Here is a 23,274-nt window from a genome sequence, read left to right on the forward strand (position 1 = left end):
TTATGGAGTAACTCTGTTTGGATCTCTTGGGAACATGGAGGTCTTTCTCACGTTACCCAAACCAAGATATAACATGACAATTCTTTCCAAACCAACACCGCAACCAGCATGAGGCCAAGCACCATATTTGAAAGCATCGACGTATGCTTGGATAGGAGTCATATCAACACCCTTCTCCTTTGCGTTTTGTTGCAACAATTCAGCATCGTGAACACGTTGAGCTCCGGAAGAAATTTCTTCACCTCTCAAATAAATATCATACGAGTTGGACAAGGTTGGATCCTCTGGGCAAGGCATGGTGTAGAATGGACGTAATTTCAGTGGGAACTTGTCAACAATGAAAAAGTCAGTATTGTACTTTTCATGAATGATTTCTCCCAACATTCTTTCTTGAGTAGAGTTGATATCTTCGTCGAGGGCAAGTCCCAAGTTGTGCTTTTCATTCAACAAGGTGATGGCTTGAGAGTATGGAATTCGCAAGTTCTTTTCTTGGTTGTAAATGATTGGTTCGAATGGATATTGAGCTCTAATAATTTCCAATTCTCTAGCAAAATCCTTCTCAATACGATTGAAAATATAGATAAACATCTTGTCAATCACTTCCAAAGCCTCAGTATAGTGAGATTTGATGGCCATTTCAATATCCAAACCAACAAACTCTGTCAAGTGACGGTGAGTGAAACTCTTTTCAGCTCTGAATACAGGGCCAATCTCAAAGACCTTCATCAAGTCACCAACAACAGCCATTTGTTTGTACAATTGTGGTGATTGAGCCAAATAGGCAAATCGATCAAAGTAATGAACCTTGAAAACTTCAGCACCTCCTTCAGAAGCAGTAGCAATCAATTTTGGTGTGTGAATTTCAGTAAAGTCCAAACCATACAAGAATTCTCTAAAGAATCTTCCCATGGCAGATTGAATCTTGAAAATTGCCAATTGAGCAGGGGCTCTCATATCAATCACACGATTGTCCAAACGGAGCTTTTGACCAACAGCCTTTGGGCCAGTTCCTTCCTCTTCTGCCTTTGCTTCCTCCAATTCAGCAAGGTTGGCTTTCATTTGTTCTTCCTTGGTTTCTACCTTCATGCAATCTTCAATTTGAATGGGCAAGGCCATGGCCGCGGAAATGCAGTAAATCTTGTGAATTTGCACTTCAACGTCCTTTTGTGTGGCAGAAGTAATTTCTTGTTCAACTTTCACTACTTTACCGACCACTTGAATGACGGATTCCTTGCTAAGTTTTTGGGCATATTTAGCCATTGCCTTTCCTTCTTCATCTTGAGCGAAGAGTGTGGCCTGAATCGAGAAGCATCCTTCTCTCATCAAGATGAAACAAGATTTACCTTGTCCTCTCACCGTATGAATTCTTGATCTGAGAGTTACAATCTTGTCATGATACGAAGCATCAATATCCTTCACTTGATCAAATTTCTGTTCCGTTTGATAGGTAGAACGGACGATTGGGATATGACCAAACGATTTAGATTGGTTGATATATTCCTCTTCCGTAATTCTAACAATTTGAGCCTCTAGAGCAGCTTTTTGTTGTAGTTCTCTCTCCAATTGTCTTTGCTTCTTCTTCTCCTCACTCTCCTTCTTTCGTTGTTCTCTGAGAGCCTTCTTTTCTTCAGGAGTAAGCTTGGTTTCGTCGGTGCTGCTGGAGGGTTGTCCTTGTTGTTGTTCGCTCATTTTTTTTCAAATTTTCATCATGATGATGATTATTAATAAAAGAGAAGAATGGATTTTGAAGAATCGACTACGCATGTTGAAAGTGCATGAGACGCCTGTTCCAATCAGAATTGAGGTAGTCATCATGCCAAGAACAGTTTCCTTATTTTGAAGTCGTACCAAATACACGATCAACGCGCATTTCCAGAGTAAACTGAATAAAAAACCCAGCATTTCATCATCCATTCTTCTGAGAGAGTTTTTATTTCCCTGAATCACGAGACCTCAGTTAACTCTTCATCAATGCTCCAACCACCAATGAAACAACAATCATCAAAAAATTTGAATCCAACAGTGTTGTGTTGTTCGAAAAAAAAATGGCTCCCTCCTCCAAAACAATTTCTCTCTCAAAGCCTCTCACGACACAACAACTCCACCGAGAACAAATTAAACAGGCTCTTCAAGGAGCTACGGAAGAGGAGAAGAAAAATTTGTTTCAAAAAAAGAAGGATCATATTTCCAAGTACCATACAGAGGTTTTGGACAGAATCAAACCATTCAAAAGACCTTTTAATCAAAAAGTACAAGTACCTTTGGTTCCGAAGAAGGATGACTTGGAAAAATTGCAAGATGAAGAATTGGATTTTGATCAAGTGATGAGAGATTACATTTTAAGTGAATGCACTTTTGATGAGGAAAACAAGGCTGGATTCTTTCTTGACGATGCTGATCCAGACTATAAAAGAGCTGTCACTGGAATTGAAAATGTAGAAGTGGATCCATCCTATGACTATGACCAAGAACCAATTGAAGAAGAAGTATATTCTGCAAAACCGCTCTCAAAATTACAAGCTATCAAAGCATTTACTGGAAAGGATGAAAAATTATTTGCCAAACAATTTAAATTCGTGTCTACTGGATACTACAAGACTGCTATTGGTAAGTGAGCATTGAAGGGTTCATTGTTAATTTGTTCATATTAATTGTTCTCACTATTCTTGTGGTCATTCCTCTGAATGGTAATGTGTGTCATAATTTTGACACGAATACATGATTGCCACTCTTTGTGAATTTAAAAATTAAACTCAATAGCTGAGGCCATGAGTGCATCCAAGGTCAGCCACATTCAATTGGAAAAGAGTGAAGTCATGGAAACTATCAAACAACTCAAATCCTACGACCAAGCAATCACACAACCAGGAGAAGGTCTTTTATTCTCTGAACAAGATCCTAGTCTTGTATTCTTTATTTCTGTCTACTTGAAGAATCCATATTTACATTCCATCTCGGCACCTGTTGACGTGCCATTGTTAAAACCCATTCTAAGTTTTTCAAAGGAACAACTTCCATTCTCATCTCTCCAAATGTTACTTCTCGTTCAAGACGACCAATATGATTCCTACACTCAAGCTTTGAAGGACTGTGACTTTATTAGAAAATTGAAAATTATGAAACTCTCAGACTTGATGATTGAAATTGGAACGACCTATCTCAAAGGAAATACATTTGAAAATACCAGATATAGCAGATTCAACGAAAAGAAGCATTTCTTGAACCAATACGATTTACTATTTTGTGATGCTACTCTTTCGAGAAGAGTTTCCGCTCTTTTCAACTCTTATAAAAAGAGAAAGCAAGGAGTGAGACCAGTTACACTTGACAATGTTTTGGATTGGATCAACAATGACCTCACTCACTCCAAAGCATTTGTAGTGCAGGGTAACTCACACTTTACCATCCGAATTGCTCGTACTGAATGGAATGATAAGGATATTTTTGCAAACATTTCACACGTTTTGGAGAATAAGACTAGTAATGCAGAAGTTAAGAACGCATTTGCTCAATTGGTTCAAAGTGACATTAGAATGGTCATGTTACACACGAATCGTTCTGTTTATGTGAAAATTTATGAAAATGTTGATGTTGATATAGACAAGGTCAAGACATTCAAAGCTGAAAAGCAATGGAGAAATCGAGGAAAGAAGGCAGACGAGGCACCAATGACAGCAGCAGCAACACAAAAGCACTCTATTGGTAATTCTTCGCAACAGGTTACCACTACACCAAAGAAATCAACGGTTGAATCAACTCCAAAGAAACAGACAAGTTCAGAGAGTGCCGCAAAGAATAGTACCGAAGAAGCAACTGTCACAACAACTCCAAAGAAGAAGAAGGAGAATGACCAACCAACTTCAACTAAAAAACATGTCAATTTAAGGAACGACCAACAAGCTACAACATCCACAGCGAGCACCCCAAAGAAAACAGATCCAAACACGACCACAGCTACACCAAGGAAGCAGCAAGCGAATACAGAGGCTGAATCAGCCCAAGTTCCATCATCTGCTAAAAAGAAAATTGCTGCTTCTGGACAAAATACACCAAGGAAGCAAGAAATATCTCAAGCAGCAACTCCAAAGCGGTCCATTAGCGACTTGAAGTCCAAACTCAATAGCTTACAACCAAAGAAGTCGGAATAAACAAGGCTTTTTGCTATACAAAATCATATTTATTAACCGTTAATGGTGATTGTAAAATCATATGCACCAGCTCCACCAGCGGTATCATCAACGTAGACCTTGGTTTGCCATCCGTTCTGGGCTGTTGGCATCTGGGTTATGCTGACTGTACCTGCTCTGTTCGTTGGTGCTGTTTTTGTCACGCTAACTCTGCTAATTCCATCAGTGTTGAACCCCAAATTTTTGCTTGAGGTGTAGGTAAAGGCAACGCCATCAATGGTAATAGCTGTTGGTGCTCCATATGCTCCATGTTGCCATGTCAACACGCCTCCTTTTATGATTATTGTGTCCGAGCCGTCAATGGTTGCCTTAATACGAATTGTTGGCATAAAGTAGGTCTCGCAATTGCTACCCACGTATCCAGCACCACATATACATGTATCTGGTTTAACACATGCACCGTTTCCACTGCAAACACTGTAGTCATCTCCAGACACACCATAACAAATGGCAATTTCACATCTCGTTCCTCGGTACCCTGCATTGCAATCACAAGTGTTAGGACTAATACAGGTTCCGTTGCCATTGTTGCACACAGACAAGGCATTGGTTGACAGAACACCATCACATTTGTGAATGTTACAATTTGGTCCTCCCCAAAGCGATGCCTGAGTGCAATTGCAAGTATCTGGGCCAACACATGCTCCTCTACCACTACAAACACCAGGTTCCCATTGTGGAATCCCGAAACATATTGGAATGGAACAATTTAAACCAGTCCATTGACTGTGACAAAGACAGCTTCCTCGTACGCAATTTCCATGAGAAGAACAAAACTGATTTGAGTTTGTCGACAGCACATTAACAGTTGTATCTGTTCTGTTCATTTGCATTCCCAACAAAAAAACTGAGCCGCATCCAATCGAATAGTATCTAGACCCTACAGAAGGGATTTTGGTCATGGAATCTTCCCAATACATTGGGTTGTCCAATTTTGCTTTCACAATATTGGGATAGTATTTCTCATTGGTTGCATAATACCCTCCAAACATGTAAATATTTTTCGAGTCATACAGCACAGGTCCATCAACAATGGGATATGGAAGAATCATGTAAGTGTTTGACCATGTCATGTTGACCAAGGGAGACCTCAAGATGTCTGCGTTCGGTTCTTGGTCAAACCTTCTTCCACCAAATATGTAAATATAATCTCCAATGATTTCTGTATGGCCGGCGTATATTGGTGACGGCAAAGTCATCTTTGTAACTTCCCAACTCAGGATATCCCTCAAAGGAGCTCTGATAATCTTGTTTAAGGGAATCAAATTTCCTATGTTATCTGTAGTCATTCCTCCAAAAATATAAAAATAATCTTCCACAAGAGCATACATTCCACTTGCCACAGGATACGGAAGAGTCCTGTTGTGTAAAGTCCATGCCCCATAAACAGAATCAGTACTGTAAATTTTGTTTGACATGGTGTGATTGATCATTCCTCCAAAGAAAAAAACTGTGGTGTTGATGGTGAGTATGTGTGTGTTAAAGAACGAATAAGCAAACATCTTTCTCTTTTCATCACGGCCCATTGTAGTAATTCCTTGATTGGGTGCAGTTTGAGATGTGACTCCAACTCCCAATACCGATACGATATTAAGGTTGTTTTTTGATGTGCCCATATAATGATCTTCTCTGAAATAAACCGTTTGATTATCAACAGTAGTAAAGAAAGGATAATTTCTTTGAAGTGGAGACCAGAACTGCATTTTCACTTGCTGAATATTTTTGAAAGCGTACCGTGGTACTATTCTTGCACCCAGTCTATTGTCTTCTGATTTTCCTGCTCCCGCATAATACAACTTATTTCCATCAGCATAGATCATGGCAGACGAGGAGGACATTAAGGCAAATTCATAGTAATAAGGGTTTTTAGCTTTTGGAAAAGCCGTAATAAGGCGGGGTATTGGCACATCATAACACCAGTATCCACTCCACCATCTATAATAATCATATCTTCCTGTGCCAAGTTGGCAATGATAATTGCTTCCCCAAGCCCAAACTGTTCCATCATCACACACTGCGAATGCAGACTGTTTTTTGTGAAATAGTTTCACAATTTTACGAGAGGTACCTAAATTGGTGGTAGTAATCTGTGTCAATACGGACTTTGAAGCTGATCCTGTTATTCCTAGTCTACCGTTTGCCCCTTCGCCAAACCCAAACACAGTTCCTAATGAGGTTAGGAATAGCGTGGATCGATCACCACACACAAAGTCTAAATGGTTTTTTGTCGGATAGTCATTAGGACTTACTCCAAGATCCACAGGCCTTGCAAAATATTGATAAACAGGACTGTAGTAGGGTCCTGCAATAGGAAAGTCTTTACCCTGTTCTCATCAAAAAAAGATTAAGCTCATACATATAAGCGTATTCGACTTACCCAGTAAGAAAAGCTTCCATTGATAAATCTAACAACCACATGAGTCAAACCCGCGCAAACATGAGTCACTGCTGGACTTCCTGCAAATGATACAAGCGTTGGTAGCTTAATTGAGGATGGAGCGATTGTTCGGTCCGTTCCCAAACCTAATATTGTAGAGTGTGACTTTGAGAATGCAAAAACGGAATACAAACCCAATACTTACCAAGCTGATATTCATTATTTCTTCCCCAAGCGAACAACTCTCCTGCTGTATTAATATAAAAAGAATTTTCAGTACCAGCAGCAATAAATACAATGCTTTCAGAATGAGTGAGAATTTCCATAGGCAGCTGTCTGGTTGTTGTTGTTCCATCTCCAAGTTGGCCCCAAGTATTTGATCCCTGTAAGTAGATAGTAGTGTGAGATATGGTGTCGGAAACGAAACTTACCCAAGCGTACAGTTTTAAATTTGTTAGAAGCAGTACATGCGAGTCACCTGCAACAATCTGCCAAATCTCTTCGTTTTCAGGCAACTTGAAATCAACTGGAAGCACCGAACGATCTTTTTTTGTCCTACCCAATGCATAGGATTTGGTTCCGAACGAGTACAATGTGCCATGACCCGTCATAAATATTCCAAACCCTTCGCCTGTGACTAGCCTTGCTCGTTCACTGAATGGGCCTCTCGAAAAGTATGTGGTGCTAAGAGTAGTGAATGTTGTACCATTAAGCTTCTCAAAATAATTCGGATCAATGGGTGTCGTTATATTAATATTGGCTTCTTCTTCCTGATCATTGAAACAATTGTTGTGTAAGGCGAGAAAAAATTGAGCATATACGTACGTAAATTCTATTGGTGATGTTCAGTAATTCGTATCGATGAACCACCTTAGTGATGTTCAATATGAGCTGAGTGTCTTGGTGGGTCGCCTCATAGTATTGATATCGTTTTGCATATTTTGCAAGAAGATCATTGTAGGCTGCCTTAGTTACATTTAATTGGCTGTAGGATCTGGCTGCAAAGGTGAGAGCCTTCTTTTGATAATGTGCTCGTTTTGATTGAACTTTCATTTCATCTGCAAACTGGTTCATGCTCACCAGCTCGGAGGCCTGCCTTTCACGTATCAATCTTCTCTCCTCAAACAAATCAAATAATTTCTGGCCTTCAACGCCATGATGATGAGCGAGCATTATTAAGGCGGTTAGATTGAACAAAAGGATTACTAAAATAAGCGTTCCAACACTCATCCAAGTAACCACCGTTTTCTGTGCTCCTTGGATACGATCTTCTGGATGTGATGGTTGATGCTGTTGGCCATGATGATGATGAACGTGCTGTCGAGATGGTGTATGGAGCACTCCCATTTTTTATTGGGACCATAAGGCTTGCTGTAAATGCTGTAATATCATCGATTATGGTTGTTTTCATTCTTTTGTATCGTCATCATCTTTCATTAATCTGGAGGTTGTTGTATCGTCATCATCTTTCATTAAATCAAACAGTGCAGTAAAATAACAACCTCCACTATCAAATTGTGCTGCATGCAAGGTAAACGGCTCATTCAATGGAATGGTATGCTGCTCTGTATTATTCTCATCTCCGATTGAATATTTAATGTAACATGTACCTTTCACTTGGAACGGAAGGGAAGACTCGAGTGAAAAGGTCCACCAATACGCAGAACTTCGTTCTCCACATTCAGAAATAAGTGAAAGCTGTTCATTGAACAGAGAAAATTCTTCTCCTTCGCCATCACTTGCATATAAACTTCCTTCAATGGCTTGGCAAAACCTGAATTTTTGTTTGGTCTCATTGTTAGGAATTCCCATAGCAACGAGTAAGGGATGTAACGATTCATCTGTAACATCGCTCATGATTGTGTTGTAGTCAGCCTTAATATACTCAATTGTGTTTGCATAGGGTTGTAGAATTTTGGCATTGAAAGTTTTTACACGCCCATGTATACTTTCAATGTGACGTTTCACAAGTACAAGTTTCTGTTGTAATGGAATGATCTTCTGTTTTGCAATGAACTCGACAAAATTCATGGTCACAGCTGATAAATCTTCGTTATTGTGGCGTTTACATAATTCAAATGCAAAATCAATGATAGCACTCTCTGATATAGGTATCTCTAATTGGAATGGAATGTATAATTTAAATGTTCCAGTTAATTTTGACAAAATTTGTTCTTCCATTTGTTTTAAATCAAAATATCGAGCCAAATGAACTTGATCCAAAATGCTATTAATGCTTTTCTCTTGATCTTCCTTGGACTCTTTTAGACGACATGGAATATAACAATATACGGAATCTGTGTAAAGATATCTAAAAACATCACAAAATATCTCTTCACTGATCGTTTCACCATTCGCAGTGTTAATGTTCTTCTCGACTTGTCTCAAATCTGCAACCATTTTACCATTCTCCATTTCAGCATGTTGGTTCCAATGCTCTGAATTCAATAATGTTCGGAAAAAACTCGATCGATATAACATCAATCGATGCAAATGAAAATCTTTGGTACTAGTTCGAACAATGACGTCAGAAAGATCCACGGGCGAAAACAAGCTCATACTCTCTTTGTTATCTGCTTTCATGTCATCACATCCTAATTCAAATATACTTTGCATGTATTGATTAAATGATGGATATAGAGCGGATTTACAAGAAGAAGATGCTTCATTATCTTGAAAACTGTCATCTTCTTCCGAAGAGGAATTGTCATGATGACCCTCTTCCTCTCGTGCACGTTTGACGGCTGGGTTTTTTGGCATGAGAATGTTTTTTTTTGTGTGAGTGTTGAGTTTACAAAACAAGTGTCACCAGAGTATTGTGCAGCACGGTGTATCCATCATGAATTTATTTCACATGAAAGGAGGGAAAAGATCCTTCTTGATGAACGTTTTTCAAAACTTTCAGAGCATGAGCATGAACCTGAACACGTGTTCGCGATTTGACATAATTCTCACTGATGGCTTTCCAATTCTGTCCACACGCTCGATATCCTTCCATAAATCTTTCATGTTCTTCCTGAGACCAAGGTCCATCATTCACAAAATTCTTAATCTTCTTTTTGGGAGGAGGAGGTGCTTGTTGATACAAACTCGAACCACTGGACAAGGTCATGGGTAAATTTGATAGATCTAGAATAATGGGTGATCCTAACTCCTCAGGTTGATTTACGGAAGCTTTCGTGGGAGTGGTTATTGTGGCTTCTGTGGGAGTGGTTATTGTTGCCCGATTTTCAACAACATGAGTAGTATCTGAAGTAATAAGGCTTTGTATATTACTATGTGGAGAAGATGAGGAAGATCTTTGATGCTGAGATATAGAACTCTTTTCTTGCTGAAAACTCACTCGAAAATTATGATCGTTCCAATGACTAGTATTATTATTGCTACTACTGATACCTGTGGGTATCACAGGAGGGTGAGAGTGATGAGAAGGAGTGTTTTCCGATATGACATTGGAATCAATGGAAGCACGAGAAGATGAAGTTTGGTTTCCCATCACTCTTTCCTGAGAAGATGCAGTTTGAGAGTAGAGCTCCTCTTGTAATAAGAGTAAGGCTGCACTCTTCGGAACGTTATTGGGTGATATGGGATCATAGTGCTGTTGTTTAGGGAATGATTGAATCTTAGTTGAAGATGGATGAAGACAGTTTTTTGTTGATTGTAAAGGCTTGGAAGAAGAGTTTGAAGAAAAAATTAAGGCTTGACGGGAGGTTGGAATTGATGAAATGCTGGGAACGCTCCCGTACGAATCTTCATGATGGATTAGTAAGGGCGAGTCTCTGATGAAAGGAGTAGAATTACGACCTAGAGCATGAACATGTAATGGACTTTGCATGCTTGAAATTTCCAGAGGTTTAAATGATGCTGGTGTTTCTGTATTTGCCTCGGAGGATGTGAGGTTTTGCGAATCCTTGCTCTCGTTAAGCTGATGCAGTTCCGATTTTACTTGACGATGATCGTTATTAATACCAAAAGAAGCAAACGAAGAATTATTACTATCACCAAATGCATGCATAAATCCTTGAGAGAATGCATTTGGCCTCCTAATTGATGAAGATGATATAAATGCATGATCAGGTTGATATCTAGTATTTCTTCTCTCCGACTGTGTGAATGCAGATGGAAATATATTTTGCACATTAATTTGAGGTCCTAAATCTAATTCAATCGAAGGCTCCATTACTACTATTTGTGATTGAGCATGTTGTAGAGTATGATCATACGTTTCATTGCATGGTACAGCGTTCATGTATTCCTCTCCTTCCATACCACATGTAGGAGAGTATTTTCTCTTTTGTGATGTTGTATTTCCTTTTTGAATGAAAGTCATGGATGTTGATGGTAGTTGAAGCGTGGAATGCCCTGAAGAACGTTGCTGATGCATGATGGTGTTCTCTGGGATATGATGTTCAAGTAGTGGTGGTAAGAGCTGAAGTGTACATGCATCTCGACCATGTCCCATCCCAAGTACATGATGACCACCAACTGATTCAAATCGTTGAGAAGGGACTGTGCTTGATTGATTCTGCTCAAGATTAGGATAGAACGAAGAAGATGGATGTTGTTGTTGAGGTTCAAGTGGTACAGGGCCTGAATTCCACAAACGAACCTGATTAGAGGCATGTAAATGATCTTGCCTCACAAATTGTTCCCTGCTTCCATGTTGATGCTGAAGAGATAGGCCATGTCTAAGAGGCGGCAATTGTGTTTCATCGTCATCACATGTATTTCTACGCTTTTGCATCTAACTGACGTTGCGTAATAATTGCGAGTAATAACAAGGTGAAACGAATGTTTGAAGTTGTTTTTTCAATTTTAACTGCTTGGGAAAGTGTGTTGTTTTCAACGTAGTTATGTTTTAGGACTGGCAAAATCTGCCATGGCTCTGCACAAGAGAGAAATGTGTTGGGATTTGATTAGAAGCGGTCTCTGAGAGCACCGGTGCTGTGTGTGAAATTTCAAACAGTTGATTTTTCAAAAAGGCTATTTGTTGAAAATGTTGAAGTTAATTCGTGTAATCCGGCATGTGATGCGCATAATCTCCCAAATTACCTACCAACTTAATTCTTAAAAAGGATGAGTGCTTTCGTGTAGAATTGAGTCTGGTAGCCCATAGGCACCTCTAATTTGGAGTTTTGTACAAAGAAAGAGTAGTGTAGGAATAAAGTGAAAACTTGCAAGCTTTTTACCTTTCTGTGCAGAGAGGTTTTGGATGGTGGGTGAGAGAGTCAGTTTTTGCACTTGATGAAATATTGCATGAACCAAACAAGTTGCTTAGTTTTTTTAGCCACCAAGTGCCGAAGAAGATGTGCAACGTCACCCGAGCTATGTCGATCTTACGTCGCACAATCCTGAACGGGTAACATTTATGACGGCATAATGGGAATGTGTTGCCCGAGATAAACTCAACAATTCACCAGTCACTCCTCTTCCAGCTTCTGTGCAACTCTCAGTTTGCTTTTCTGCATTTACGATAACAATATAACACAGCAGAAAAGTCTTTGTTGTTGGGGAAATGTAAAGCGTTGTGGTTTTTTGTAAGTTAAATAAAGATCAATAAAAAGAAATGTAATCGGGTGTGGTATAGTGGTAGCATTCCAGACTGTCACTCTGGCGACCCGGGTTCAATTCCCGGCACTCGAGTAAAATTTTTTTGCCTTATCTCAACAGCTGTGATTGTTATCAAGCTGGTTGGATTGTTTTAGAGTGTCGTGAACTTTGTTTGTGAAAGTTACATTGTTTTTTACTACACCAATTACTTTTATTGTTAACTTGTTCTTACACAACTTAACGAAGGTACAAAGCAGATGGCGAAAGAGGATTGCCTGATGATCGAGCTCCGGACAACTTTCTATTGGTCGAATTCTTTTCAGAGCTTGTAGGTGTGGAGAGTGCATTGTTGCTTTGTTTTCGATTGACACCCAGCACTTGTTGCGTGATGTCTTTGAGAGGATTTCTTTGGAGGTGAGGATTATTTGAAGATTTACTCTTCACAGAATGAAGTGGTTGTAGTACAGGATAGACTCGACCAGTCATGGGATCAATATTTTCCTTATTGTCTCCAAAGGAGAGAAGCGAGGAATGTACATTCAAATCAATAAAACCGAAAGTGGCTTCTTGTTTTGTATGGGATGTGTTCAATAAATGGTGGGATTTGGAAGAAACGGAAATGTTTGTTGGCATCATCTTGTTGTTGCCAGAAGCAGAGGAAGAAGAAAACCGAGAGGAAGAACCATAGAGAATGGTTTTTTGATGAAAATGACGATACGATTCAGGATGGACAGGCTCATCATCCACATTGCAATCCATATGATGAACACATGAGGATGGATCTAGAGTAGCAACATTGCTTGCTCCATCGTTCAAATCTTCATAAATGGAATAGGAAGGCATATCCGAAGAGCTGCTCTGTTGTGTGTGGGAAGAAAGGTTTTTTTTGATTTTAGTGTTGTTGGGGACTGACACCCGCGCTAAAGGACCGTTACATATTTTTGAATTGGCAGGTTGTTTAAGGACTTGTAACATCTTTGAACTTGTACAGATTGACTGAGAAGATGCAACAAGAATGGAGGTGAAAGATATTTGCTACAGCGTTCAAGGTGAAAGGCTAGTTTTTTTTTCTCTTTAACATCTCTCTATAAATCAACACCTGTTTCAGTTGTGCTTACAGTGGGGATTTGACAATATTGACCGTTTGTCTCTCTTGATTGTTGTGTTCTCATGTAACTACAAAAGTAGATCCAAAGCGGTTTTTGTTCATTTTGTTACAACCGTTTCAAAAGACAATGTTTCTTATGGTTGGAGAGAAATTTGGCGAGATGGATCGAGAATGGATGAGTGGAAAACCATTCTCTCAATACAATGGTTCAAAACGACATAGGTTTTTTGTTCCAAGTTTTCAACTCTGAGAGAGATCGTTAAAAACATGGCGTTGATCTGCCAGAACATTTGCTTCTTCATTCACCCATCTTAAATTATTGAACATACTTGCAAACCTCAATAAAAGTAATCTCATCAAGCTAAATGTCTCTATCGTTTTGAACCAAGCTTCTCAGAGCCGTCTGAATGGCAATTCTTTTATCTTCATTTGATAAAACAGCTGAGAAATAAACCAGTTCTTTCAACTTGTTGGCAAAGTCGTCAAGAGTAGCAGTTTGAGGCGAAGAGGCCATTTCCATTTGCTGTTGACTCAATGTTTGCAACTTTTCTCTCTTTCTATCGATTAGTCTCTGTAACTTTTTACGTTTCTTACTCTCAATCATTCTTTGTGAATTCTTTCGACGAGCGGATGTTGTAAATGGAGCACTGTGAATAATGCAAAAAGGTCGATCGTTTGAGTGGTCGTCGTTACGCATTGGTGGATAATCCTCTGGAAAGTAATATCTTAATTGAAGACAAAATGGTCTATGCTTGTAATGAAAGGAAACAACATCCACATTGAATTTGGTTCTATTTTCCATGACTGAGTCTGTATCTTCTCGTTGAGAAATGGGCTTTATCAACTCGAGCCCTTTAGTGTCTCCAGAAATCACCTCTTTTGATGAACCTCCTTGTTTTTCTGGTATCAAGTTTGCAGGGATTGGTTTCTGATTCACTTCTGGAATGGGAATAATTTTCACAACCTCTTCTCCCGTGTCGTGAAATGCTAACTTGACATCGGCAATAACTTTCTCATACTTTTTGCGAATGTTCTCATGAAATAACACAGATTGATAGAATTGATAGACCAATGATGTATATAAATGATCGGGAACATAGGGAGTTGGATCATCACTTCGTGTCTGTAAGATGTAAGTAAATTCTAGTATTGGCGATTCATCAGAGTCAAGTAATTCTGATAGTTTTTCATGCTTTGTCATTCCAATAAATATATTATGATGATCATCCTCATTCGTCATTGGTTGATGGTCGTGTACAATAATTGGCTGTTCATGATCATGATTTTGTTCCTTGTTAAAGGCATTTGTATTTACATTATTTGGCGAGGTGGTAGGAATTTTTGATGAATCCATATTATTTCCATGAATATAAGTTGATGATTCTGGTATCGGTTGTGGTTTTTTAGGAACTGATGGATAAACAATTTTCCATTCTCGAAGATCAATATTATCTTCTTTTAATTCTTCTTCATATTCTTCATCTTCCTCTTCATCGGATGCATCTTCCTCATCTCCAACTTCTTCATTGTCCGATACAGTACTGCTTTGAGAGTTTTCATCTCCTCCATCACTGCATTGATTATTCCCAATATCGGGATACAAATGACGATAGTGATGCAAAGATGAATCATTAGGAAAGCGATCATCATTAAAATTAAAATGATCCAGAGAAGATGGAGCAACATGGTGCATGATCAACCTTGCCAATCCTCCCTCTCCAATTTCCACAACTTCGTCATCCTGCTGCGAGCAAGCTGTTGAATCTTGGTTTCCTACGGAATTGGACATTTTTTGTGAAGTTTCCCCAGGGTTCCCCACATTCTTTTGGGATGGTTATTACATTGGCTAGGTAGTGATCTTTCTATTTGTGTGTTCTGTATAAAGTAACTGTTTATTAATTAATAGGAAGCATTGAAGCTACACCACAACTTGGCAGATATGCCAAAATTTCTAAACCAAGATATTTTACAATTTAAGGAGCCCACAACAATAAACAACAAACATCAAGAGAAGATATTCCATGCTGTGGAATAATTTCTACTGCTCCCAATGAAACATTTGTGAATACGCATGGGAAAGCAATATTACAAATTTCGAGTTGATATATGAGTTTCCAAGAGTGATCGAAATAATTTCAAATGCAGTGGGGATGGTGTTTGGTGCGATTAATTATTTGCGGAGTAAGGGTAGTTGAAACCCTATTTTTGCCTCGATTCACTCGTCGAAGTTGCGTCACAAACGATCCTTCGATCTGACTCATATCCACACAAACAAGTCGAAGATAAATCGATTTCTCAAAATTCCTACATAGTGCGCAGTTGGCATGATAGTGTTCAAGATTTTTGTTTGCTGGAGCAGCTTATAACGTGCTTCATTCAATACCAACCTCACTCTGGATATAGTAGTCTTCTATTCCTGACGTCAACACTGTTGTTCCTTTTAGAGTTTTGGACTTAAACATTGTATTTGGTTGTCAGATCTGCCAGTTTGTGGGGAACCCTGAGTTTCCCCTCGGTGTGTGATGAATGTTTCCAAAGTTTATCGCAAACGGTCACATGCCGAGTTACCATTGGGTTGCTATCTTGGGATAGTGGCTTACGCCACATACTTCCCGGGGTGCCGTGCGAGGGAGTTTAAGGAGGTGATCCAGAGGGTGATTGAGACGGCCAGCAAGGAAGGGAGAGTAAGGGATTCACATGGACTGATGAGGGCTGTTATTTCTCAGGGTGAGAATTCCTAATCTTGCGATGATGTGGCTTAATGCAGCAATCGAAAAGCTCGTTGAGCTCTATCCACACCAACTTGCTACCTGTTCCATTGGGACTAACCAGAGATCTGGTGTCTAAATAAAGCTCGATGTGAATGGTTTAATGTTAACACAGCTCAACACTTCTTGCTATGGAATAGTTTACACAACAATTTCTTCACACAACCAGCATAATTAGAGTCCTCCTTTTGCAGATACTACGCCTTGAAACGATTGTTCAAAGACATAGGTTGACTTTATGAACAAATGATGATGATGACCGTCATTTCTAAGGACATACGACCTCCTTAAAATCGGTATCGGCTTTCTTTGGCTCATCACTCTCAAATCCTTTCCTCGGTACCGCTGAAGGAACACGGAGCGGAAATCGGTACTGAGCTACCGTCCAATTCCTCCGTGAATGCCAAGGCAAATATAAATATAATTCTGAATCGCTTGTTGCTTCAATGAATTGAAAAACAAAATAGCACAATTTCAATATTGACACAACTCGTTTTAAAATCAACATGTCTACCACCACAACATCTACTACCACTTCACCTGTTACAGCCATTGGTATTGATCTCGGTACCACTTATTCGTGTGTAGGAATCTATCAAGGAGATGGAGTTGAAATCATTCCAAACGAGCAAGGTAACAGAACCACTCCATCCTATGTGGCCTTTACTGAAGAAGAGCGTTTGATTGGAGATTCAGCAAAGAACCAAGTAGCCATGAATCCACATAACACAGTTTTCGATGCCAAGCGTTTGATAGGTCGAAGTATGGATGATCCTGCCGTGCAGCAAGATATACAACACTGGCCTTTCAAAGTTGTTTCCAAAGGATCAGATCACAAACCTCATGTTCAAGTTGATTTCAAAGGAGCAACCCATGTCTTTTCACCTGAGCAAATTTCAAGCATGGTATTGTCTAAACTTCGTGCCAATGCTGAGAGTTATATGGGAAAAACCATTACCAAAGCTGTTGTGACTGTACCAGCGTACTTTAACGATGCCCAACGTCAAGCCACCAAAGATGCTGGTACTATTGCAGGTCTTGAGGTGTTAAGAATTTTGAATGAACCAACTGCTGCAGCTCTTGCTTATGGACTCAATAAGAAGGGAGAACGAAATGTACTCATTTTCGATTTGGGAGGTGGTACTTTTGATGTTTCCATCCTGAATATTGATGATGGTGTTTTTGACGTCTTGTCAACATCTGGAGATACACATTTGGGCGGAGAAGACTTTGATTCGCGACTTGTGGACTATTGTTGTGAACAATTCATGAGAAAGCACAAGAAGGATATCAAAGAAAATCCAAGAGCTTTGAGAAGATTGAGGACAGCATGTGAAAGAGCAAAGAGATGTCTATCTGCTTCTGAAAACGCCAATGTCAATGTTGATGCCATCATGGAAGGTATTGATTTGGACTTGACTCTCACTCGTGCCAAATTTGAGCAATTGAATATGGATCTCTTCAGAAAGTGTTTCGAACCCTTAAAGAAAGTCATTCAAGATTCTGGTTTGGACAAGTCCAAAATTGATGATATTGTTTTGGTTGGAGGTTCCACTCGAATTCCAAAAGTTCAAGAAATGCTACGAGAATTCTTCAATGGAAAGGAATTGTGTCGATCCATTAATCCAGATGAAGCCGTTGCATATGGAGCTGCCATTCAAGCTGCTGCCATTACTGGTATGGACACCAAGCACGTTCTCATTGATGTCGCTCCGTTAAGTCTTGGAATTGAAACTGCTGGTGGAGTCATGACCAAGATCATTGATAGAAATTCCAAGATTCCATGTAAAAAGAGTGATACATTCACAACCTATGCCGATAACCAAACAGCAGTCACCATTAAGGTCTTTGAAGGAGAAAGAGCCATGACCAGTGACAACCACTTGTTGGGTGTGTTCAACCTCGAAGGAATTCCACCAGCATTGCGTGGCACTCCAAAGATTGAAGTGAACTTTGAAGTGAATGTTGATGGAATCTTGACTGTTTCTGCTCGAGACATAGCACGTGGAGAATCAAAAAGTATTACCATTAATCAGGATAAAGGTCGTCTGAGTGCTGAAGAAATCTTGGAAAATATTCGTCTCTCAGAGGAAATGAAACAGCACGATGAAATGATTAAGCAAAGGGTTGAGGCCAAGAACCAATTGGAAACTTATGTCTATCAATTGAGATCGACCATACATGATCCGAATATTTCTGCCAAATTGAGTAGTACTGATAAGGACACAATCTCAAAAGCATGCCAGCAAGTGGATGAATGGATGGATCACCATGCCAATGCCACCAAGGAAGAATTGGAGACAAAGAGACAAGAACTGGAGAGAAATTGTGCTCCAATTCTTTCCAAGTTGTATGCTCAACAACCGCAACAAACCAATGGTGGCGGCTTTTCTCCATCAGGTCACGACAGTTCGGCTAATGTAAAACCTACCTTTGAAGATGTTGATATTGATGAGTAAAATTAATCAAAATGGATACACTATGCGCGATTTCCATGTAAATACATTCCAATAAAAAGTGAATAAAAGAGCAAGTTGATTGGTTTTGCATCAGTCGTCACTTCCCATCATAAAGGAACATGTTCTCATAATAGCTTGCAATTTTGTAAATTTAGAATAATAATTTGTTCGCTTACTCACAAATCAGCAGCAAGAAAATGACTTCAATCAAACACCAAGTGATTCTTCTGAACGGTGAGATGGCGTCAGGCAAAAGCACTACCTTGCAGTTCCTTGTCAGAGAATTGCAACCACATTCAAGCAGTGGTGATGCCATGAAAACTAAAACGATCATTGATGTGGTCGGATTCATTCAACCTGCTGTTTTTGCTTGGGACAAGAAGGAAACAGCAACCACTGGTTCCGATCAAAGTACTACTCCAACGTCGTCTCTTGTGATGAATGAAACTCATAGAAAAGCCATTGAAATTCATTTCATTAATTCAACCACTAGTGAAGGCTCACAAATATTCACATTGGCCACACTCAATCCAGAATTCAACTCTCTTGATCAACAACCTTCATCGAGCATGATTAAAGTGATGGAAGAAAATATTAAATCCAAACGTCCCCAGCAACCAAGATGGTTGTTTAAAGTAAGTGTATAGATTTTTAAAACTTCATATGATAACCATGATTCATGACTCTTGATGCTACAATTGTATTAAATTAGAATGAGGTATTTGAAAAGATAAAAACTCTAATGTTGTCGAGTATGGAACATTTGACAAATCAAAATGATGAGAGAAAGATCGTGGTCATTATTGACGAATTGGGATGGCTAGAAATGGAAGGAAAAGGGTAAGTGAAAAAAACTATTTCATCATTGTTGAAATGTTTTGAAAATATTTGAATTTTGATGATTCTTAATGTCATTTCATGCATACTCAAAAAAGACATTGGCCAACTGTGGAGTCTATCCTCTCTCAATTTGGAAAATTAAAGGATATTATTTGGATCTTTACAGTGAGAAGCACTTTGCGAGATGACCACACCCTACGCATGAAGGAAACATTCCGTCAATGTGCCAACATTTCCGATAATGAGCTGGACTTGCACATCTTGGAATTGAAAAAATCAAATCCAACTCAAGAAAAGGCAGATAATTTCGATCAAGTGTTAGAGCAAATATTGGAATGCATCAAGAGAGAGTAAACAAACAACCGGAAAGCCAAACAATTTTTTTTTGTAAAGTCTGAAAAAATATTAGTCAACAATGCGCGCCTGGCCAAGTGTAGGTTGAGAGTGAACGCTCGTTTTTCTGATGATGATTGTTTGCGATGATGATTCCAATGACGATTCAAACATACGCTTTTCCTTTGATGACATTACGCTTTCGGGTTTGCTGTTATTTATCGTGTATTTATTCTAGTTCTTTTTAGCTACCATGTTCCTTGCTGGAGTCGTCCACGGAAAGGACAAGCAAGCTTCCTTGTATAGATTAGCAAATGCAAGAGCCAAGCAAGAAGAGGAATTAGTTGAATCTTATGTGAAGCAATTGATTGAAGAAGATGAAAAGAAGGCTGCTGCTGGTATGTTTATGATGATGGTGATGATATCGCTGCAACGGACCATTACTATGATTACATTATGAAATTAATACCATCCCTACTTTGCTTTAATTATCGTAATAATGACTTCAATTAATCATTTTAATATTCTCGGCTCTCATTCATTGGAATTCATCAAAACCCGACTTTCGAAATTGTGATTGGATACTATTTTATTGTGTGGATAATTCTTGTTGGTTCATGTTGAAACAATAATCAAACATCCTCTGTCAACAATTATAACAACAACACACTATACTCGATTGTTTGTGTGATACCCAATTTGATTTTATATTTATTTGATGAACAACACCTACCTTTACAGAAAGGGGAGAAGATGTGTCATTATACAATGTTCCACCAGGATTGCGTCAAATTGCCAAGACAATCAAGCAACAAAGATCCAAGAATGCTCCAGCTCAACATTAAGCAGATATTACTTGATTGGATCGTGTTTTGTTGTGGGATTTTGTACATAGGACTCCTTTCAACATTAAAAACGTTTAATTATTACAATAACAGTATTGGCCTATTTCAATAAACTTTGGTGGTATTATTCACAAAAAAGTTTGTCACCTTACTAGAGGCAAGCACAGGTTTGACATGTATGCAAACCAAGCTTGGATGTGCTGTTGGTAAATAACTTAAAAACATTATTTGATACCTCAATTATTATAACTCAATGGACAACCATTGGCATCTTTCATGGCTCCTGTCATTATCGTGATCAAATCGAATAGCCACAGGCTTAGCTGAATGCAACTCGTGAAAACAACCAAAGTGTTGAAAATTAGCCACCAAATTTTCCTTCTAGTTGGTAATTTTTGTGGGTCAACTAATTGCAACGAATAGCATGATCGCCAAACGGTCATTACCATCACTACTAATCCAATAAATAATTTTACAACTCCACTCAATGCATATCCCAGATACATTCGATCAATTCCGAATCCTCCAAGGGCCAGAGAAAGAATACTCGCCACAATCCATGATAATTGTTTTCCAGCACAAAATTCCGGTATTGGAGCAGGAATACTGGTTGAAGAGGTTAATAGATCGGAAGGATCCCCATAGAAATAATTGATAATTTCTTCCTGTTGACCATCATTCGTAGTTACTAATATCGCTGAATTTAATTGATTATTGGCATTACTAGAGGAGTGGGCCCATACAATGGAATTTAAAAATTGAATATATAATGTCATGCTGATGACCACGATTGATGAAACCATCATCCAATTCCGAAAGGTAAATACTCTCTTTCTTGATTGCAACATTTTTTTATTTGATGAACCCAAATTTAGAAAGCTAAAAGAAAGTGAAAGGCAACAAATAAATAAAGTAATCCTTAAAGTTTGGACCAGTATTTCCATTCCATTAACAAAAGTTTTATTGATGAAAAAAGGAATTGGTATGAAGGCCAATGGAAATGAAAGGGATGCACGACAACAAGCAAAAAGTCGTAATTGAACTTCATCGATGCGAGGTTGTAAGTTCAATTAAACACTTTCTACGATGCAAGACCTTAAAAAGACCTCTCAGCGCACGTGTTGGAAGGAATCAAAAAAAAAGACTTCAAAAACCATTCATTCATTGGTGAACAAACTCCAAGTGGGAATCTCTCCAAATAAACAGAGATTAATGACTCATAAAGAATCATTCTTGGAAAGGTGTGCACAGTACATTCTCTCTCCGGTTGAATCTATTGATCGTTTACCAAGCTTTAATATCAACTCTACCATCGGAAAGGTTATAATTCTCGTTTCTATTTCCATTGGATCACTCTCCTTAATTTCTAAATTATACATTCCTATTATGAGTTATTTCATGAACCGAAAAACCAAAAGAAAGGAAGTGCAACCCGAATCAAGCTCAAGCATGAACTCACCCTTCAAAAACAAACCATCCGAGTGTCTTTCTCAATTGAATATGAGAGAGTTTTGGTATCCTGTATGCTTTTCGGAACAAGTCTCCCTCAAAGATCCAAAACCCTACTCTTTCAAACTACTAGGAGAACCTTTGATACTGTTTCGAGTGGAGGACGGTTCGGTGGAATGTTGCTTGGATTTATGTCCACATCGATCAGCGAAACTCTCCACTGGAGTTGTCAATGAATTTGAGGGAAAGCGTTCTGTTGAATGTGCCTATCATGGATGGCGTTTTGGTAAGAATGGAGAATGCCATCGAATTTCCTCTGTCGAATCATCTCGCATGCAAGGAGTATGTAGCACAGTGAAAGCACAAACAAGGAGCACGTATGAATTTGCTGGAATGATATGGGTATGGCCAAGCACAGTTTCAAAAGCAAATCCTGACTTGATTCCAAGAGAGCTATTTCGTGAAGAGTTTTTGGAAGGAAGCGAGAAACCCTATGTCATGCTTCAACGAAACAGGGATATTCCTTGTCACTATTCACTCGTGATTGACAATTTATTGGATATGTGTCATCTGGATTTTACGCATGATGGATCTCTAGGTAATCGGACGAAGGCAACTCAGATTAAGGCAGAATTAGTGGTGTCCCATCAGGTTCCAATGCAAGATGCCAAACGAGGTAATCTTCCTTCTGAAATGAATTGGGATCGAACCATTCACGAAGGTTCGTTCATGTATCGTGTCACAAAACCAGAGTTTCAACAAGTGGGATTGAAGAAAGATTTTGCCAATTTAACAAGTTTCATTCCACCATGTTTTGTTCGGCTCGACAACACTGACTATGTTGGTAGCATTAATTCTTCGAACCATACTGGAGAGAAGAGTAGGGAAGGACCTAAACTCACTCAAGTGTTTTGCATGATTCCGACCGAGGAGAACAAACATCGAGTGCTCATTCGATTTTATTCCACAATTCCAGTCTTGAACTACCTGAACAAAATTCCATTCGTTTATAATAGGCTTGTTAAAAAGGCAGATCAAATATTGGATGAGGATTTAGAGTTGTTGTTTGGTATTCAGGAAAACATCACCAAGCATGGAGCCAAGATCTACAATCGAATTATGAATGCTGACAGTTGCATCAAATCCTATCGAGACTGGGAAAAGAAGATGCTTCATCATAACGAGAACATGTGGTTTCAGGGGTTTGATCAAATAGACATGGAGGATTTGGCCTAAAGGCACTTGTCACAGTTTGTTTGTGGTTGATGTTTCCAAAGCCGTGCATCTAATTATCAATTAGATTGGACATCAACGCTCTTTTGTCGCACTTTTGAAAAGTCTCCTGTTGAGCCAAGCTC

The 23,274-nt window shown here is 39.0% G+C and overlaps 12 protein-coding genes across 12 annotated transcripts; 5 read left to right on the forward strand and 7 right to left on the reverse strand.

Moving 5' to 3' along the window:
- On the reverse strand, nt 1-1,689 carry C9374_001566 (uncharacterized protein; the record flags this gene model as incomplete). The annotated part of the gene is made up of 1 exon (XM_044690887.1): nt 1-1,689. The coding sequence occupies one exon, from the start codon at nt 1,687-1,689 to the stop codon at nt 1-3; it is 1,689 nt and encodes a 562-aa protein (XP_044551226.1).
- Nucleotides 1,690-2,045: 356 nt separating this feature from the next.
- Nucleotides 2,046-4,148, forward strand: C9374_001567 (uncharacterized protein; the record flags this gene model as incomplete). Its single annotated transcript, XM_044690888.1, has 2 exons — nt 2,046-2,607; nt 2,761-4,148. The coding sequence occupies 2 exons, from the start codon at nt 2,046-2,048 to the stop codon at nt 4,146-4,148; spliced, it is 1,950 nt and encodes a 649-aa protein (XP_044551227.1).
- Nucleotides 4,149-4,180: 32 nt separating this feature from the next.
- On the reverse strand, nt 4,181-7,737 carry C9374_001568 (uncharacterized protein; the record flags this gene model as incomplete). Its single annotated transcript, XM_044690889.1, has 5 exons — nt 4,181-6,511; nt 6,565-6,710; nt 6,770-6,947; nt 6,996-7,334; nt 7,390-7,737. 5 exons carry the CDS (start codon nt 7,735-7,737, stop codon nt 4,181-4,183), a joined length of 3,342 nt encoding a protein of 1,113 aa, XP_044551228.1.
- A 234-nt stretch (nt 7,738-7,971) lies between these two features.
- On the reverse strand, nt 7,972-9,324 carry C9374_001569 (uncharacterized protein; the record flags this gene model as incomplete). The annotated part of the gene is made up of 1 exon (XM_044690890.1): nt 7,972-9,324. The coding sequence occupies one exon, from the start codon at nt 9,322-9,324 to the stop codon at nt 7,972-7,974; it is 1,353 nt and encodes a 450-aa protein (XP_044551229.1).
- Nucleotides 9,325-9,409: 85 nt separating this feature from the next.
- Nucleotides 9,410-11,308, reverse strand: C9374_001570 (uncharacterized protein; the record flags this gene model as incomplete). The annotated part of the gene is made up of 1 exon (XM_044690892.1): nt 9,410-11,308. One exon carries the CDS (start codon nt 11,306-11,308, stop codon nt 9,410-9,412), a length of 1,899 nt encoding a protein of 632 aa, XP_044551230.1.
- Nucleotides 11,309-12,351: 1,043 nt separating this feature from the next.
- Nucleotides 12,352-12,957, reverse strand: C9374_001571 (uncharacterized protein; the record flags this gene model as incomplete). Its single annotated transcript, XM_044690893.1, has 1 exon — nt 12,352-12,957. One exon carries the CDS (start codon nt 12,955-12,957, stop codon nt 12,352-12,354), a length of 606 nt encoding a protein of 201 aa, XP_044551231.1.
- A 626-nt stretch (nt 12,958-13,583) lies between these two features.
- On the reverse strand, nt 13,584-15,011 carry C9374_001572 (uncharacterized protein; the record flags this gene model as incomplete). The annotated part of the gene is made up of 1 exon (XM_044690894.1): nt 13,584-15,011. The coding sequence occupies one exon, from the start codon at nt 15,009-15,011 to the stop codon at nt 13,584-13,586; it is 1,428 nt and encodes a 475-aa protein (XP_044551232.1).
- Nucleotides 15,012-16,496: 1,485 nt separating this feature from the next.
- C9374_001573 (uncharacterized protein) lies at nt 16,497-18,449 on the forward strand (the record flags this gene model as incomplete). Its single annotated transcript, XM_044690895.1, has 1 exon — nt 16,497-18,449. One exon carries the CDS (start codon nt 16,497-16,499, stop codon nt 18,447-18,449), a length of 1,953 nt encoding a protein of 650 aa, XP_044551233.1.
- A 197-nt stretch (nt 18,450-18,646) lies between these two features.
- Nucleotides 18,647-19,643, forward strand: C9374_001574 (uncharacterized protein; the record flags this gene model as incomplete). The annotated part of the gene is made up of 3 exons (XM_044690896.1): nt 18,647-19,084; nt 19,162-19,289; nt 19,385-19,643. 3 exons carry the CDS (start codon nt 18,647-18,649, stop codon nt 19,641-19,643), a joined length of 825 nt encoding a protein of 274 aa, XP_044551234.1.
- Nucleotides 19,644-19,704: 61 nt separating this feature from the next.
- C9374_001575 (uncharacterized protein) lies at nt 19,705-20,467 on the forward strand (the record flags this gene model as incomplete). Its single annotated transcript, XM_044690897.1, has 3 exons — nt 19,705-19,722; nt 19,861-20,020; nt 20,364-20,467. 3 exons carry the CDS (start codon nt 19,705-19,707, stop codon nt 20,465-20,467), a joined length of 282 nt encoding a protein of 93 aa, XP_044551235.1.
- A 236-nt stretch (nt 20,468-20,703) lies between these two features.
- On the reverse strand, nt 20,704-21,315 carry C9374_001576 (uncharacterized protein; the record flags this gene model as incomplete). Its single annotated transcript, XM_044690898.1, has 1 exon — nt 20,704-21,315. One exon carries the CDS (start codon nt 21,313-21,315, stop codon nt 20,704-20,706), a length of 612 nt encoding a protein of 203 aa, XP_044551236.1.
- A 238-nt stretch (nt 21,316-21,553) lies between these two features.
- Nucleotides 21,554-23,152, forward strand: C9374_001577 (uncharacterized protein; the record flags this gene model as incomplete). The annotated part of the gene is made up of 1 exon (XM_044690899.1): nt 21,554-23,152. One exon carries the CDS (start codon nt 21,554-21,556, stop codon nt 23,150-23,152), a length of 1,599 nt encoding a protein of 532 aa, XP_044551237.1.
- Nucleotides 23,153-23,274: the final 122 nt, after the last annotated feature.

The sequence above is a fragment of the Naegleria lovaniensis genome (genome assembly GCF_003324165.1).
Source record: "Naegleria lovaniensis strain ATCC 30569 chromosome Unknown tig014, whole genome shotgun sequence".
Taxonomy (NCBI): domain Eukaryota; phylum Heterolobosea; class Eutetramitea; order Acrasida; family Naegleriidae; genus Naegleria; species Naegleria lovaniensis.